Source organism: Pelodiscus sinensis, chromosome 6 (genome assembly GCF_049634645.1).
Source record: "Pelodiscus sinensis isolate JC-2024 chromosome 6, ASM4963464v1, whole genome shotgun sequence".
Lineage (NCBI taxonomy): Eukaryota > Metazoa > Chordata > Testudines > Trionychidae > Pelodiscus > Pelodiscus sinensis.
The window spans coordinates 126,319,794-126,337,852 of NC_134716.1; the positions used below are offsets into that span (position 1 = coordinate 126,319,794).

Sequence of the window (18,059 nt, forward strand, 5' to 3'; positions counted from 1 at the left end):
CTTCAGTCCAAGTGTGTACATTTTTAATATACAAGGCAACCCCTCCTCCCTTTTTTCCCTGTCTGTCCTTCCTGAGCAAGCCGTACCCTTCCATACCAACATTTCAATCATGCGTCCCATCCCACCAGGTTTCTGTAATACCAATGATGTCATAGTTGTATTTATTTGTTAGGAATTCCAGTTCTTCCTGCTTATTACCCATACTTCTCGCATTTGTATATAGGCATCTAAGATGCTGATTTGATCTTGCCTCCCTGTTGTGCCCTGACTCTCCTTTCTCCTTGCCATTATAGGCCGTAGTCCCCCCCCATTTCCAACCCATCTCCCAGTCCCGCACATTCAGCACTTACCTGTGGGCTTTGCTCACCTGTCCCCGTCGAACCTAGTTTAAAGCCCTCCTCACAAGGTTAGCCAGTCTGTGTCCAAACAAGGCCTTCCCGCTCCTGGAAAGGTTTAAGACATGATGTGTAAGAATTTGAGCAGAGTTAATCCCAGGTCTAGTTAATGCAATGGACATGCTTCTAAATTACGTGAGGAGGAGAATTCAGGGTCAATGATTGCCACAAAGATAGGTGCTGTTACTGGTCAGACTTCAAAACTGACTGATTAAATTCTTGTAATTGTGGGAGGGTCAGTCGGAATCATGTTTAATGAAATGTATGGCCTGTTGTGCAGAATGCTAGATACTAGATTATCCTAGGTCACTTAGTTTTATCAGCATTCAAAACATTTTGCTATAAAGCTTATTCAAGCATTTTAAATGTTCCCTTTTTAGATTTGTGATGGAGTGGGAATGATACTTAGCTTGAGGTGAGTGAAGGCGAGACAATCTGTGTAAATGTTTTTCGGGAAGGTTTACTAATGGTTAAAGATTGACATAATAAAAACATAGCAAGTATGTATCCCATCAAATAGCTTGCCATGTTACCTTCATTCTGACCTGAAAGAAAATTCTAATACACGGACAGCATGGGTTTTTTTTTATAATAAAAGCTAGATTGCTGATCAGATTAAAAGTTTAACTTTAATTTCTCTCCCTAATGCTGCCTATGCTGAACTAAACTTAAAACAAATCCACATTTTTAATGTGACATTGCCTGAATTATGTAAAATGATCTTCCATTTAAGGTTTCGTCAACACAGTTACTAGACATGTGCTGCAGAGCCTCTAGTGACTCATACAGAAGAGGCCAAATAACTCCAATTTTCCCGTGTACTTAATAGCATTTTGGTTTTTTTAATTTCTGCTTGTGCTGCTGAAAAGTGTACGTATTCCTAACATTGGGCATGTGAACGCCGTTCACTTCTGAGCCTGGGATATAACCGACTGAACAGTTCACTAGTCCTGTCCAGCTTTTCAATAGGCCCTTGCTTTGTCTAGTTCTTACTGGTAGTGTATATTGCTGAGCTAGTAAGCCTTTGCATTGAAAAGTGGGCATTGCAGAGTTGGCTTGGTTACTGCAGACAGTGGTGGCCATGTGCTGATCCCAGTGCTGACGAAGCAACAAGAATAAATAATGTGGTAGGGGAAGGGCATGGGTTTAGGAATATGCAGTTGGCCTGTTGCCAAGGAGAACAGATCACTCTGCTTTAGCATACCTCTGCCATTTTAAACTGCTCTACAGCAAGCTGTCAAAGCTCAAATATTTTTTAAACACATTTGCAGTGTTTAAGGCCAAACTCCTCTTTAATGTAAGGAAGATGACAATGAGTTACCACAGTAGATGTAGTTCTACTGCAGATGGTGTCTTTAGTTGACCTCTTATTTCAAGAGCAGTTTATCCTTGGCTCATCAGGATTTGAATCAGCCATGTTATCATTCATACCTAATAGCAATATTTAGTTGAGCAGTGGTGTTCGGTCTCTCATAAAATTTCACTTGACCGTAGAAGTGACTTAATTGAAAGCTAAATCTCTGAGTTTGACAACTCCTGACATGAAGGGAGAACATTTAAAAAAAAAAAAAAAAAAAAGTTCCTTATCTTTGAGTTAGTGTCGGGCAATGATAGAATAACTGCTCAGATCTCCACCCCTTCCTTGTTGATGATACTTGAAGGAAAGGCACAAATGTGGTTCAATTTGCACAAATTGCTAGAGAGCCCATACAGAAGGAATGAGACTTATATCTCATGAAAGAGACTGGAAATGTACCAAGAGAGACTCAAAGAATCCTTTCCATTCTTCTACTCAGCTGAATAAAGCATTTTAGTTTAACAGCAAGAGCATGTGTGCTCCCATTGTTTTATTGAGGACCATATTTTACTTTATCATAAGTATGGTATAGTTGTACCTTCGAGCTTGGTTAGTGTGAAGGTTAGCTGCCACCTTTGTCCATTTGTGTATCCTCTTTGAAAAGTCATGGAAGTCGGGAGATGTTCCAGAAGACTGGAAAAGGGTAAATATAGTGCCCATATCTAAAAAGGGAAATAAGAACAACTGCTGGCAGTTTGTAATTTGAGTTAGTGTTGATCGTTTTTGTAGTTATTACCGTTAAATAGCTGTAGGTAGTTAAAACATTTTTTTCTTTACTGTTGGGGCCCTTTGTTTCTCAGTTGGCCGTTTTTCTGCCTGGACTGCCTGGTTCTCCAAGTTAAGTACTTCCTGTCTTGCAAGCTTTCAATACTAGTGTCTGACAGACATTCACAGTGAATTCGGTGCCTGGAGCAAGCTCATGCTACCACCTAGTACCAGCACTGCAAACAACTTGCAGCACACACAAGAAAGGCAAGGGAACTTCAGCTAAAACTCTTATTAGAAAATACCGTGCATCCAGCCTCTGACCCTGAAGATTCAACACAGCCAAGACAACCATCCTATGTGGCAATTTCTGATAAAGCTGCCTCATCAGGATCTGGCACCAAGAACTCTGCCTCAGACCAACAGTCCAGGAAGCGAGCCCATTCAGCAGCAAGAGGTCAATATCCTTCAAAGAAACTTCCTCCAGAGATGCCTCCATAGCTGAGGCACCGGGACCATCAGATACCCGAGGGTCTAAGGTCCTTCCGAAGACTAGCTCCTAATCACGAATCAAGTCTAAATCGCCACCGCCATCACCATCCATCTCATTGTTGGCACCAAAGAAGCCACAATACTCTTGGGCACTGATTGTGCCCGTGTTGCTCCTGGCACTGAAGTAACAAACACGCAGCAGCACAGATCCTGCTGGCACTGACTGTGGCACCGGCGGCCATGGTACCGCAGCCTTTTACAACGTCTGAAGAGCTGCAAGTCATCTCGGTACCGACAACCCCACTTTTCTGTATCAACACTACACCAATTTTGGCCAGATTTAGCCTCTCCACACCAGAAAGCTAGGCAGTGATGGAGATGAAGAGCCTATTGTGGGTACCCATACCCTCAGGCATTCTTCCCTCAAACAATCACAACCACCACCTCAATGGCAACCACCACTATAGCTGTTGCCTCCTGCACCATTGTCCACCAACAGGCCTTACAGGGATCCCTGGGCACTATATAGAGCAATGCAGCCTCAGCTGCTGCCTTCTGGTACATCTTGGACTCCAGCTCTGTCCTCCCTCCAGTAGGTGGCATGCCAAAAGGAGGAAGAATCTGCTACAAGTGAGGAGGGGATCTCTGCTTCCTCGCCACCATGCACCCATATTTCATCCTTGTCACCTGATGACGTTACAGTGCTGCCTCCACCCACATCAAGAGATGACTTCAAGTCGTTGCAGGCACTCTACTAGAGCAGTGTTTCTTAAACCGTGTGCTGCGAGACAGTCGGAGGTGTACTGCTGCCTTCTCTCCCCCCCCCCCCCCCCAGGTGGAGACGGCAACTCAGTTGGGACAACATGCACAGCCCTTAAAGGGGCTGTGACTTTTTGTTTTGTTTTTTGTGTTGTGTGTTGCTCAACTTTTCCCCAGTGTTCCGCATTTTAAAAAGTTTAAGAAACACTGCACTTAGAGGGTGGCAGATGTGCTAGAGGTCTCTCTAGTGAGCTTGCCTGAGACCCAGCACAAATTAATGGGCATCCTGCATGCTGCTTCCTCAACACGATTGGTGTTGCTAATGGACCCAAGCCTGATGGACCCCTGCCAAGAACATCTGACAGACACCTGCCACTGCCCCACAGTCTGTAAAAGTTCAGACCGGAAATACTACGTGGCATCTAGAGGCTGACTTATTTTTTTTCCTGTTCTCCCACCCCTCCCCGAACTCACTGGTAGTTAATGCTATTAGCAAGAGGGGAAAGCAAAACGCCACCAAGACCATCCCATGTGATGAATGGAAACGTCTGAACTCAATGGGCAGAAAGGCCTACTCATCTGCATCCCTGCAGCTAAGGATTGCAAACTATACTGCCCTTCTAGCAAAGTGCACACATCACATATTCAAACAGCTGTCACAATTTATTGAAAGTCTCCCTGACACCAAAAGGGAGCAGCAATTCAAGGCCAACATTAAATGAGGGTGCCCTCATATCTCTCACCACTGCACAAGCTGCCTTGGATGCCTCTGAAACAGCATCCCACTTCATTGCCACGGCTGTAATAATGAGAGCCTCCTGACTCCATTTGTCTGGTTTGCCGTTTGAGGGGCAGGCAGCAGTGGCAGATCTTCCCTTCCAAGGGTTAAAGCTCTTCAGTGACACCATGCATGCTTCCCTGTATACTCCTAAAGATTCGTGTGCCACACCGAAAACTTTAGGCATCCATATCCCTACAACAAAAAGGAAGCAGGGAAAGTATTTGATGCAGCGATAAGGTCCCACACCTTTAATTAGCCACAGAGGCAATATGAGGCCAGGCGACGGCAGCGCCAGACCAGGTGAAAGAGTGCCGATCAACCCTCAACCTCCCAACCTTTGAGCTCCTGGCAAACATTTTGAAGTTCAGGTCGAGGGTACAATAACCCAACTACTTCTAAGGCAACCGGATGCATGTTTTACCCAAATGGTCTTCCTTCACCACAGACAGATGGTATTGGACATTATTAGGAATCGTTTCTGCATCCCCTTTTTCGTTTATTCCTTCATACCACCCTCCCGTCCATATTCAGGGATCTCACGAGAACATCCTCATATAGGAGCTAAACCATCTGCTCCAACTGGGAGCAATAGAACCTGTGCCCCAGTGTCATATGGGATTCTATTTCCTTTACTTCACAACAAAGAAAATGGGAGGATGAAGGCGGATTCTTGATTTTTAAGAAAACTCAAACATTACACATGACCACAATGGTTCAGGGATTATTGTCAATAGGGTGACCATCCTGTCTTAGAAAAAAGGAGATTGGTTATCAAACCTCGACCTACAGGTCGCCTACTTTCATGTATCCATCCATCCAGCACATAGTACCTTTTGATTTGCAGGCAGTGCACATTTTCAATATATGGTGGTCCCCTTCAGACTTTCCACAGCCCCAGGGGTAGAAAACTATTCTCCTTAACCTCTGATAATAGGACAAGAAGCAATGGACTTCACTTGTGGCATGGGAGGTTTAAGTTGGACATTAACCACTCTCACAGTTAGGCAGTTTCTCTAAGTAGTGGAATAAATTGTGTGGCGAGGCTGTGTAATCTCTCTTATTGGAGATTTCTAAGAACAGGTTAGACAAACATCCAGCTGAAGGTAGGGGCCTGGACTTGATGACCTCTCAAGGTCCTTCCAGTTCTAATAGTCTCTAGTTTTCTTGGGTTTTTTTTAAACACTGTTGGAAAGCATTGGCATGTTTGTCACACAAGCCATAACTGCCCATACATGTGAATTGAAGATGGACATGGGAATGCAGCCCAAAGGGACTGGTAAGCTTCATCTAAAGCCGAATACTGGCATGCTATTTATTGGAAATGAACATTTCCTGTAGTAGGAGTGTCAGTATGTAGATGACTGCACAATTAACTGATAAACCTAGGTTTATCGGTTAATCCTGTTGATTACTCATTTTCCCTTCTGTATCAGATGCAGGTGCCAGTTGGGATCCAGCTTTTAAGTTGGCTCTCCACATGTGCTGGCTCCACAGGACCAGCCTTTCTCCCCCCCCCCCCCCCCCCTGCTGCCTCTATTTAGAGGCAGCAGTGCAGAGGGGAGGGATAGGGGAGGCTGCTGTGGAGTGGCCTCTGTCTGCACCAAGCCTGGGCCTGCCACAGACTGGTTACTCTGTGGCAGCAGCCCTTGTTTGTGGAAGAGGGTCTGAGATCCCCATGGACAGAGGCTACTGCCTCTGTATTGGAGGCAGTTGCCGGGCCGGGGGGGGGGGGAGGGGGAGGAGGGCAGGGTAAGCGATACCCAATCTGCGCAGGGAGCTGGCTTTTTAACTGGCTCCCCTCACAGACCAGCTCCCTTCTGCCACCCCATGCTTCTGCCTTTGATACAGAGGCAGCAGCACAGGGTGGCAGGGGAATCGCTGGGGGAGTGGGGCTAGGAGCACACTGGCTGCTGGCCCCTCCACTGGGGACTATCGAATAGTCGTGTAACCACTAAACATTGATGCAGTTACACGGCTATTTGGTGACTTGCTATCTAACATCCCTATTCTGTAGGCTATTTCTTGCTTATGAAGTTACAAACTACAAAATTAAGTTTTATATTACTGTCTTGTAAATTTTAATGTTATGACGATTCCTAGAGGCTCTAATCAGAATCAGGACCTCCTGCTGGGCATTGTGCAAACCTATAACATGGTTCCATTCTCAAAAAGCTTGTAGCTTTAATATAGAAGTTTCAGTTTGTGTTAAGTGAACTTCAGAATGCTACGTGAAAAAGGGTTTGCCCATTGTAGTTAGGTGGATTTACTGCCCTGGCGTCCTCACAGGTCTCTGGCTCCATTGTTGATAACCAGAAGGCTGTTTGCATGTGTGTGTTCCATGATGTGGGCCCAGTGACAACACCAGACCTCAAGAGGGCCCCCAAAGACCACAAACCAGATAAGGATCGAAGGTGCCAGGCCAGGTTTATTAAGTGAAGTACAGTAACAGTTGTCAGACTCTACTGAACCACTACGCACATGTACTTGCCACAATGGAATGACTGAGTCAGTGGGGAATTTTCACTCCCCCCCCCCCCCCCCCCCCGCCCAGGTCATACAAAGATTGTGTCTCCCCAAGACACCACTGTCTCCCCAAGACACTACCTTATATACAGGTACAAACAAATCACACCTCACGGCTGATGTATTAGGTTACGAACCTCTGATGCTACTTAGATATCACCCTGCACCTTGTGGTTTGATAGATCATCTCTCTCCGTCATGCTGTCACTTTAGACCCTTTCCTGAAGCTGGTCTGTATCTGTGAGGAGTGGGTACCAAGATCTTTTTTAATGAGCTGGCGATATGTGATTTCAACTTATGACCAGTACCAATTATTATTCTGCAGTTGGTACCTAGCACCAATTAGTGTTTTGCGCACTCAGCTGTGTTCATGCCAGGTTGTGTGTGGCCAGCCTCTTGCTAACAGCTTTGCTTTGCTTTGTTAGCTAACTTTTGTCTATTGTTAGCTAGGTCTCAAACCAGGCTTGTGCTGCATGGGCTTATGTTTTAGGCCTTCATCTTACTACACCCATTATTTTTAAATGTACAAAGGACACTTTTTTTTCCTACCAGTTTAACCTGGATGTTGCCAAGAGTGTCCAGATAGGTTTTCCTAGCAGACCTTGTGTATGGGGAACAGTACGGTAAAACTCCAATAGTCCGGCACTCCTGATAGTCCGGCATCAAAATGGCAAGAGCCTAGTGAGTGAGCTGCGGCAAAAAATGAGTCCCAAGGAAACAGCGGCAGCAGCTGAACTGAGCAAAAAGGGTAAAAGGCTTAAAAAAAACTAAAACATTACAATACACTGTATCCAGTATGTACAATAAAAAGGGTTAAGAACACTTTATATACAGTATATAATGTACACTGGGGGTGTGGGGGGTGTGTGTGTGTGTGTGTGTGTGTGTGTGTGTGTGTGTGTGTGTAAATAAAAAACCAGCTTATAGTACCTCCTGATAGTCCGGCATATCTGATAATCCGGCACCACCTAGGTCCCATAGGTTCCAGATTATTGGAAGTCTACTGTAGTTATAAAAACTACCCTATGTATCATGAGCTCATTCACCTTAATTAAGAAAAGAGGGAGGATTGTAGGTATTCAACAAAGATTTATCTTGAGTGTTAAGCTTTTCAGTATTGTGCAAAGTTTGACTAAAAATTCCTTACTCTTTTCAATAGCTTAATTATAATTTTCTGTGATGCATTTTTTTCACTAGATATCTAATTTTCAGGATTAGATTTATGAATTGCAGGCCACCTTCAGAATCCTAAATAATCAAAACATTATATAAACCCAATTTTTTCCTTTAGGAGTCCTCTTTGGGAGTATCCCTGCATTAAACAGTTGCATTCTAGTTCTGTTTTGTACAATGGGCATGTTCATTCAGGATTCTCAGCATTAGTTTGGCTGGCTGAATTCATTCAGCCATTGGTTTTTTCTAACTTATATACAGGCAGTCCCCGACTTACACGGATCCGACTTACTTCGGATCTGCACTTACGAACGGGGCTTTCTCGCCCCGGAGGTCGAGGTAGCAGATTGCTACCTGCGAGCTCCGGGGCGAGAGAGCCCCGTTCGTAAGCTGCTCCGGTGCCCCTGGTCTGCTGGAGACCGTCTCCAGCAGACCAGGGGCACCGGGCGGGTTCCCACGCTTCTGAGGCTTTGCCAGAGCAAAGCCTCAGAAGCGCGGGGACCCGCCCGCTGCTGCCGCTTGTGTCCCAGTGCCTGTGGTCTGCTGGGGACCGTCCCCAGCAGACCACAGGCACCAGGACGGAAGCCGCAGCTGCGGGGGGGGGGGGGTCCCGTGCCTCTGAGACTTTGCCAGAGCAAAGCCTCAGAGGCGCGGCACCCCGCTGCCGCTGCGGCTCTGCTCCCCGTGTCCCTGGTCTGCTGGGGGGGGAGGCGCGGCTAGTGTGGCCCCCCCCCACCAGACCAGGCTTTTGTTTTGGACCCTGGAGCAGAGCAGCTGGGGCGCTGCGGATTGGTCCTGTAGCGCCCGCCCTGGGCACTACTGGACCAACCCGGCAGCATGCCAGCTGCTCTGCCCCAGATCCTGATTCAGCCGCTGCTGGTCAGTTTCAGCAGTGGCTGAATCAGGACACCTGGGGCAGAGCAGCTGGGGTGCTGCTGGGTTGGGCCAGTAGCGCTGAGGAGTGGTGCTACTGGAGCAACCCAGCAGCACCCCAGCTGCTCTGCCCCAGGCGTCCCCAAGTCAGCCGCTGCTGAAACTGACCAGCACTGACTACAGGAAGCCCGAGGCAGAGTTGCTCTCCCCCAGGCTTCCTGGAATCAGCGCTGATCAGTTTCAGCAGCAGCTGACTTGGGGAAGCTTGGGGTTCTTAAGTTGAATCTGTATGTAAGTCAGAACTGGCGGTCAGTTTCAGCAGTGGCTGAATCTGGACGCCAGTTCCGACTTACATACAGATTCAACTTAAGAACAAACCTACAGTTCCTATCTTGTACGTAAGCCGGGGACTGCCTGTAGTTGATGGCCTAGCTATCGCTGATGGTTCTGACTTGGTGCTTTCTGCTTATTTAAAAAAAATACGATAACTTACTTCACTTTTCATATTTATTAATGCAGCTGATTGCTATACTTGGGACTCATGTTCAGGTATGCCTTTTTTCAACCAAGGCTTGAAACATAGGGTCCAGAGGTGAAAAGCAATTGAATAGTTCACTAAATCACTTGGAACAAGCTTGTCCAATAGGCTTGCAAAGACTTTGCACTCAACTTGATGGGGTTTGCAGTGGCTTTTGAATGCCATATCAGATCACTCCCCAAATTCCAGGGAAAGTTTTAGGCATCAGTAAGCAGAACACTATTGATTTTAGGGGAAATGGATGATATGCTGAGTAGCTGTCATCTGTTTAGCACAGCCACTGTTTCAAGTACCTCTGCTGTTGTCTATATAGATCAGATCGCTGGTGTCTAGCACCCATTTACTGCCTTCCTGTGTAGCAATCCTCCTACTCATGGTCCTGACAGTATTTAGCATGTAATGCCCTGGGATAGCCTCTCTGACAAACAAATTAGTGTTCTCCCTACTAGAAGCCTGTGTGAGATGGATTCTCAGGCATCAGGGACAGCCCTAAGGCCTTGTCTTCACTTACCGGAGGATCACTGCTCCGGTGATCATCATCTGGGATTTGATTTAGTGGGTCTAATAAAGACCCAATAAATTGAACGCTGAGGGCACCCCGGTCTGCATTGAAACTCCTTGCTCTCAAGAATAGAATGGGAATTTGATGGGAGTGTTTCTCCTGTTAACGTCCTGCTGTGGGGCCGCCCCAGAAAACTGTTGCAAGGTATGTTGAATTAATGGTGCATTGATTTCTCTGCCAGTGTAGACCTGGCCTAAGTGAGAGGAAGGAATGAAGTGTCATCTCTCCTAGTGCCCATCCTCGCCTGTAGGATGGAGGACACCAGCTGTCCATGCTTCTGTACTTTGGTAAACTAAAAACAGTAGTTCTGAACCAGGGTATCTATACCCTTGGGGTTATGCAGAATTGTTCCATATGGTACACCGGTTCATTTAGATATTTGCCTAACTTTGCCACAGGTTTAATAAAAAGCACTAATGAAGTCAGGAAATGAAATATAAACATTGTATTTACATTTCCAGCAGATTGATTTTTCACAACATGGTAAATCAGAAATTGAGCAATTTTTCAGCAATAGTGTGCAGTGACACTTTTTTGTTTATTATCTGATTTTATCAGCAGGTAGTTTGAGATAAAACTTGAGGGTGTTCAAAGTCTGGAAAGTTTGAGTCATTGAACTAAAGAGAAATCTGTTAAAATAGTAGCTCTTATAGAATATTCTATATGAGATGCATAACACAAGCTAACATGCTTGAGCGTATTATGCTTTCTCTTGCACTTATGTAAAATGGAAATACTGGTTTGTGTAGTAAGATTTGTTTGTGTAAAGGCTTTTACTGATATTTCTACTGCAGAGCAGTTGACATAGATGGAGACTAAGGGCATGTCTGCAGTTGCTGATTAAAGTGGAAAAAGTCACTTTTTTTTGTGGAGGGAAAAAAAACGTGGGAGTTTGTACACTTACCAGTGACATTTTGCAGTGAAACTCCAAAGTTTTTTCTGGAGAAAGAAAACCGCCTCTACAAGAGGCATACAATTCTTACCAGTTATGCTTTTGTGGTAGAGTACAAGTGAAGACTCCTTCTTGCTGTATCCAGAGCTTTTAGCCTCTGCAGGATATCACACAGTACCTAGATGACCACTATTTAACACTTTATTATGGGTAGTAATAGAGATGTAGCCGTGTTAGTCTGGTCTTGCTGAAACAAGACAGGACTATGCAGCACTTTAAAGACTAACAGGATGGTTTATTAGGTGATGAGCTTTCGTGGGCCAGACCCACTTCCTCAGATCAAATTGTGGAAGAAAATTGGCATAACCATATATACTAAAGGGATACAATCAAAAAAAGTGAACACATCTAAAATCTGATTTGTCAATTTTATAACAGAGGGAGTGAGGGTGAGAGGTTTGTCGGAGAATTTTATTATGGGTGATAATTGGAAGCTATCTTTATGAATGGGCCTTAACAAAGATGCTAATTATCTCACCCATTACAAAGTGTCAAATCTTTAAAGTGCTGCATAGTCCTGTCTTTTATTATGGGTAATGTAACTTCTGCTGCTTCTATTGATTATGGAAACTACTGTTCCTCCACAGGTCTGAAAATCAGCTCAGTGGTTTTCTGAATGCTTGTTTTTGCATGAAATGTGCACCCTCCCCCCCCCCCCCCCAAAAAAAATTTTAACTATTGCAGCATTTCTCAGACTGTGGGTCCTGACCCCCCGGGGGGAGGGAGAGGTTTGCGAGCAACTCGAGGGGCGTCGTGGTATCACAAGTTTGAGAACCCCTGAACTATTAATGTTCATAATGTTCATTAATGTTAATGTTAGTGCTGTTCATAGAGGGAACAGTGATATGTAAATATTTTTGGATGGAGACATTCTAGAAATGAAAAATGGCAATTTCCACAGCCTATGCATATTGATTGGCTCTTTGAATGCCTTTGAGAACTGATTGGAAACTTTTAGTTTAAACACTTTTAAAAACACATGCAATATGATGCTCAAATAACTAACTTAGCTAAAAGCTGCTTCTGCGATTTCCCTTGGAAAGCTTCCCTACGTGCATGTGCTTTGTTTGAGTCAATTTAAATATGGAGGTATTGAGTATCCGTAAAATGCAGGCAAAGCCAAATAATGTACTCTAAATATGGAACACTGACAGCATTTCGGACATGTAGGGCAATAAACAGGAAGCAGTCACTAAAATAGCCATGTGTTTTCTACAAATGTGTTTAAATTACATACTGTGATGTGGCAGCAGTCTAGTTGAAGAGAAGACTGTACAGTCCTTACATAGCATCAAATAATTGCATGGGAGGGAACCTGCAGCCAACCCACTTTTTTATCATTTCATATATAGTGATGTTTAACTTACTTCAATACTTCCTAACTACCACATGCCTCTGAATTGACAAAAATCAATATTATCCTTATTTTAAGTGGTCAAATCTGTGAAGTTAAGATTTACTCTGGTCACTTATCTATAGTTAATGTAAGGGAGAAATATTGGGTGTCAGACTTAATGGTTTTTACTAATTTGTGTTTTGAGGCTTTCTGGGTACTCTTTTTAAAAAAATGAAGTCCATCGGACAGGTCTAATTTGACCAAAGGCATGCAGCTTCAGGCTTGTGCTACTCTGACAATATATGAAGTAGAACCTGTTTTATCAAAATTCAGGGTTTCACATAAAATATCCAAATACCCTGCATTCTTTGAAGGTCAGTGGGGTTGTGTAAACTTGTTTGTCAGGTGACAAACTGCCACTCAAATGTGAATTTAATATCTGAGGGTTAGCCTTGTTAGCCTGTATCTGCAAAAACAACCAGGAGTCCTCCGGCAGCTTAGAGACCAGCAGATTTATTAGCTGCCACAGGACTCCTGGTTGTGTTTGCATGAATTTAATGTAGCCCATGGTCTTCTGACACTAAATATTTCCTGGATTAAATAATAGTCAGTGCTGGATTCCCATCTATGGCGATGAATGAGTGTCTTCACCAGCCATCTGGCAGTTTAATCCCTGAGACGCTTGGCTTCCTTCACCCATTCAAATGAAATATTTTAATAATAATCAAATGGCTGCTTTAAACTTATTGCTTCAATTAGGAAAGTAAAATGCTGACTCATACTTGGGAACCTGGCTGTGAAAACTTTAGTGACTGTCCTGGATAAGAGTTCAGTTTCACTTTTCAAGCTAATGATCAGGAGGAGAGGTAAACCTGATTGTAAAATTCCCCCTTTCTTAGATCATTTGGGTTTCCCCAGAGCACTTAATCCTTCTGATTACAGCTCAAATAACTGGCACAGTGAACTCCTGGTGCTAAAACACTATACACGGGAAAAGCCACTTTTTGTATCTGGGTTGCTACACTAGAGCACTTCTATGAACTCAGTAACAGAGCAGCAAGTAATTGCTTGTTTCCAAATTCTATAGCCTTCAGATCTTTTGTAAAGACATGACTGGTTACAACATAAACTAAATCTATCAATTGCTTGCCTGTACGTCAAAAAGAGGTTCCCTAATCGATACTCTTAACCTGGTGTTGTGGCACTGTTGAGTGCATAAGGTTTGGTTTTGTATTCTTGATGCATTAAATTTGTTCAATTCTACAAAGTTTGTGTCTTAACAAGCAGTTCAATGATTATTGAATACCCCTCCAGTTTACCTTACAAATTTGCTGGCAACCCAGAAACTGAGGGGCACATCAGGCTATAGAAATTGTATTGAGGACCATGAATGCTCACGAAATGGGGTACGGGGTAGGGGCTCTGGCTGGGGTGTGGATTTGGGATCTGTCTTTCGATCTGTGTAATCTGAGTGGAATAGAATACAATACAGCAGTAGGAAAGTGCCTGTCAAAGTTAAATAGAACTGTCTAAACGGTATTCAATTTTTTAAATTCCCTGTGTTTAAATGCAAATAAGATTCCAAGTTGAAGGCACAAAAACAAAGTTTAGGCTGCAGTTGTCTTGAACCTCCCCAGCAGCATGTTAGGATGTTAGCAGGAGAAGCCTATGAGTGTGACCCTGCCTTATAAATTGAAAGCACTTTTAAAATATTTAACACTATTATAAATCCTGGAGGCAAAATGGTATTTTGGGTGGTCAGTTTGCAACTCCCCGCATAATAGCCTCATGAACCTCCAGTTTGAGAACTCTAGGTCTACTTGTTGTCTTCATTTTATTTAAAAAGATGTCCATCTAAAGTTATGGGCGTTGTCATCCACCATTAGTGCAATACATTTCTCTTATCAAGATTTTGGTTTCACAGGATTACACAAGCCTGCAAAACACACAAGCCCTCTAATATCTGAACTTGAAGTACTCTGGTTATCATGGCAACAAATGTAGTATATTCAGCTTGGTAGACATGTTAGTTTGCCTGAAGTAGATTTTCTGCTTCCTCCATCAACCAAGTCGCTCAAAACTGCAAATAAATATTCCTTGTTCCTAATCAAATTGAAGTATTTGTTTAGTGCACAGCTATTGATATAAATGTTCTTCAGTTATCGTTTTATGCAGTGATCCTATTAGCCCCTTTAATGTGCCTTGAACACTACAAAAATTTTCTTACTGGGGTCAAAAAACTTTACCAATTTTTCAGACCTAAAAGAACCCCAAGGAAACTGATCATATTGGCCACTGAATTTAGGAGATTTTTAACAAAGCCTGTTTAAAAAAAAAAAAAAAAAAACAGTTAAGACTTTTCAGAACTTTGACTCTTATTAGAGCTACGTAAAGTTGAGACGGGAAAACTAGCAAGCAACTATTTCAGAGTTTACCAGTCCAATGAATCTGTCTTGATCTTCAAATTCTCCTGTTCAAATACTAGTCTGCTCACAAAACTCAATAGCGCTAACTATGTATGCTTTGGTGTGGTAGCTAAATGATGATTTTTGTTAGTGGTTCAATGGACAGCTTTGTTTCCTTTAAAGCTGAAATCACTTTTGGTGCCAAACCTTCTACTGTGAAAGACTAATATGGGTTAATTTACTTGTCGCTTGTGCGTTTTTGTTACATGAAAACTGAGATTAACTTTATTTGTTTCAGGCTCACATTAAATTTCCTATCGACTATCCATATTCACCACCTACCTTCAGATTCCTGACCAAAATGTGGCACCCCAACATTTATGAGGTAAGGTACTTTTTAGTGGTGGTTTTCTCTTCAGGTGTGTAACAGACATGGTTTTAGATATGAAACTTAAACAAATGTTGAATGCATTACATGTCTTCAGTAGCAATTAAGCCATATTCTAGCTGTTAACTTAGGCTTAGTAGTTAAACTAAACCTAGACTTTTCTTGTAAGCATTCTGTTTAAGAGTGGTATTCAGTTGTTGCAGATAACCCGAGTTGTAACTGCCTCAGACTTAGCATAGTTGTGAAACTGCTATTACTTTGAATGTTGGCCGTAACCAGCCCCCCCCCCCCCCCAATCCAGCTCCATTTTGAATCTTAAGACCAATAACTTCACCAATCCGCTTTATCTGACATGGCTTAGTCAGAGATATGAAGGACAGTGAACTTTAAATTTAATCAACACCGTGTTTATTTTGAAGCTTTTCTCTTTTGATATTAAAGCAATAAATAAGCAACTATTGGGATTTGGGATTGTTTTGTCTACTGTGTAAGCAAGCTAGAGAATTGAGATTCTCAAATGTAAGGTGAAAGCTTGCCTTAAATTTAACTAAATGTGAATGCTCTTCCCCAGTTATGTTCTCTTGTGCTTCCTAAAAATCCTTACTCTTCATCACTAACTGTATTGTAAATCATTTCATGATATTATACTGGTTGCTTTATCTTCTTGAGCACTTAGAGGAAGGCCCTTTCTCATTTCAGTATGTCATATGTGCTGGTGATTTTTTTTTCAAGGACCATGTTGGTCCTGAATAACTATTTGTGTTGGAATTTTATTTGGGTTAATATATTTCAGTCTGCATTTGGTCTCATGAGAGCTATATCCAAGAAGCAGCTCAGACAGGTCCAGCAGTTTCTGTGTAAACAAATGTGACACCTAGTGTTGATTTTTGGATTTTTATGGAAACTCATCCTTTTCTGTGACCTGCTTTTTTCTTTGCACTTTTTTTAGCCTTTGAAGCTTTTGCTACTGGAGATCGTCCAACAGCATTTCACATTGACTGTGTGCATGTCACAGAACTCTCACAAGTACCTTCAGTCTTGTTTCAAAGTTGAGAACCCATTCTGAAATTTTAGATTGGTGTGAATCAGACCAATCCCCGGGGAACCTTCCACCTTTGACTATTCTTAAGAACACACAGTGTGTTTAATTGTTTTCTTGCCAGTCTCCTCTTGAGAAATAAATGCACTCCAAGAATACTGCTCCTCCCCCTCAAATTTTCCACCTTATAAACCCTCCCTGCTTTTAACCATGACCTAAATACAGACTTTCCTATTATGAATGATGTTGACTTACACTAATGCTTAATGGACTCAATAGAAAATGAGGAAGGCATTCCTTCTGAGGGTTAGGCTAAAAGGGGTTAAAAACAAAGGTGATGTCATGCTAGGAGTCTACTACAGGCCACCTACCCAGGTAGAAGTGGATGAGGCTTTTTTAAACAACTAATAAAATCATCCAAAGCCCAAGATTTGGTGGTGATGGGGGGACTTCAACTATCCAGATATGTTGGGAAAATAACACTGCGGGGCACAGACTATCCAATAAGTTCTTGGACTGCATTGGAGACAACTTTTTATTTCAGAAGGTTGAAAAAGCTACCAGAGGAGAAAGCTGTTCTCGATTTGATCCTAACAAATAGGGAGGAACTGGTTGATTGAAAGTGGAAGGCAGGTTGGGTGAAAGTGATCATGAAATCAGAGTTCACAATTCTAAGGAAGGATAGAAGGGAGAACAGCAAAATAGAGACAATGGATTTCAGGAAGGCAGATTTGGTAAGCTCAGAGAGCTGATAGGTAAGGTCCCATGAGAATCAAGACTGAGAGGAAAAACAACTGAGGAGAGTTGGCAGTTTTTCAAAGGGACATTAAGGGCCCAAAAGCAAACTATTCCGATGTGTCAAAGATAGAAAATATGGCAAAAGACCGTCTTAGCTTAACCACGAGATCTTGAATGATCTAAAACTAAAAAAAGTCATATAAAAAAATGGAAAGTAGGACAAATTACAAAGGAGGAATATAGGCAAACAGCATAGGAATGCAGGGGCAAGATTAGAAAGCCAAAGGCACAGAATGAGCTCAAACTAGCTACCGGAATAAAGGGAAACAGAAGACTTTTTATAAATACATTAGAAGCAAGAGGAAGACCAAGGAGAGGGTAGGCCCACTGCTCAGTGAAGAGGGAGAAACAGTAACAGGAAACTTGGAAATGGCAGAGATGTTTAATGACTTATTTGTTTCGGTCTTTACCGAGAAGTCTGTAGGAATGCCTAACATAGTGAATGCTAGTGGAAAGGGGGTAATTTTAGAAGGTAAAATAAAAAAGAACAAGTTAAAAATCACCTAGAAAAGTTAGATGCCTGCAAGTCACCAGGGCCTGATGAAATGCATCCGAGAATACTCAAGGAGCTGATAGAGGAGGTATCTGAGCCTCTAGCTATCATCTTTGGAAAATCATGGGAGACAGGAGAGATTCCAGAGGACTGGAAAAGGGCAAATATAGTGCCCATCCATAAAAAGGGAAATAAGAACAACCCAGGAAACTACAGACCAGTTAGCTTAACTTCTGTGCTAGGGAAGATAATGGAACAAGTATTTAACGAAATCATCTGTAAACACTTGGAAAGTGGCAAGGTGATAGGGAACAGCCAGCATGGATTAGTAAAGAACAAATCATGTCAAACCAATCTGATAGCTTTCTTTAATAGGATAACGAGTCTTGTGGATAAGGGAGAAGCGGTGGATGTGGTATACCTAGACTTTAGTAAGGCATTTGATATGGTCTTGCATGATATTCTTATCAATAAACTAGGGAAATACAAC

The 18,059-nt window shown here is 42.9% G+C and overlaps 1 protein-coding gene across 3 annotated transcripts in view; it reads left to right on the forward strand.

Annotated features, from left to right (window-relative positions):
* The window catches only part of UBE2R2 (ubiquitin conjugating enzyme E2 R2), a 108,559-nt gene that overhangs the window by 61,019 nt on the left and 29,481 nt on the right, over nucleotides 1-18,059 (forward strand). For all 3 annotated transcript variants that reach the window (XM_075932787.1, XM_075932786.1, XM_006122995.4), the window contains exon 2: nucleotides 15,150-15,236. In XM_075932787.1, coding sequence (XP_075788902.1) covers nucleotides 15,150-15,236 — 87 coding nt within the window. The remainder of the gene's footprint in view (nucleotides 1-15,149; nucleotides 15,237-18,059) is intronic.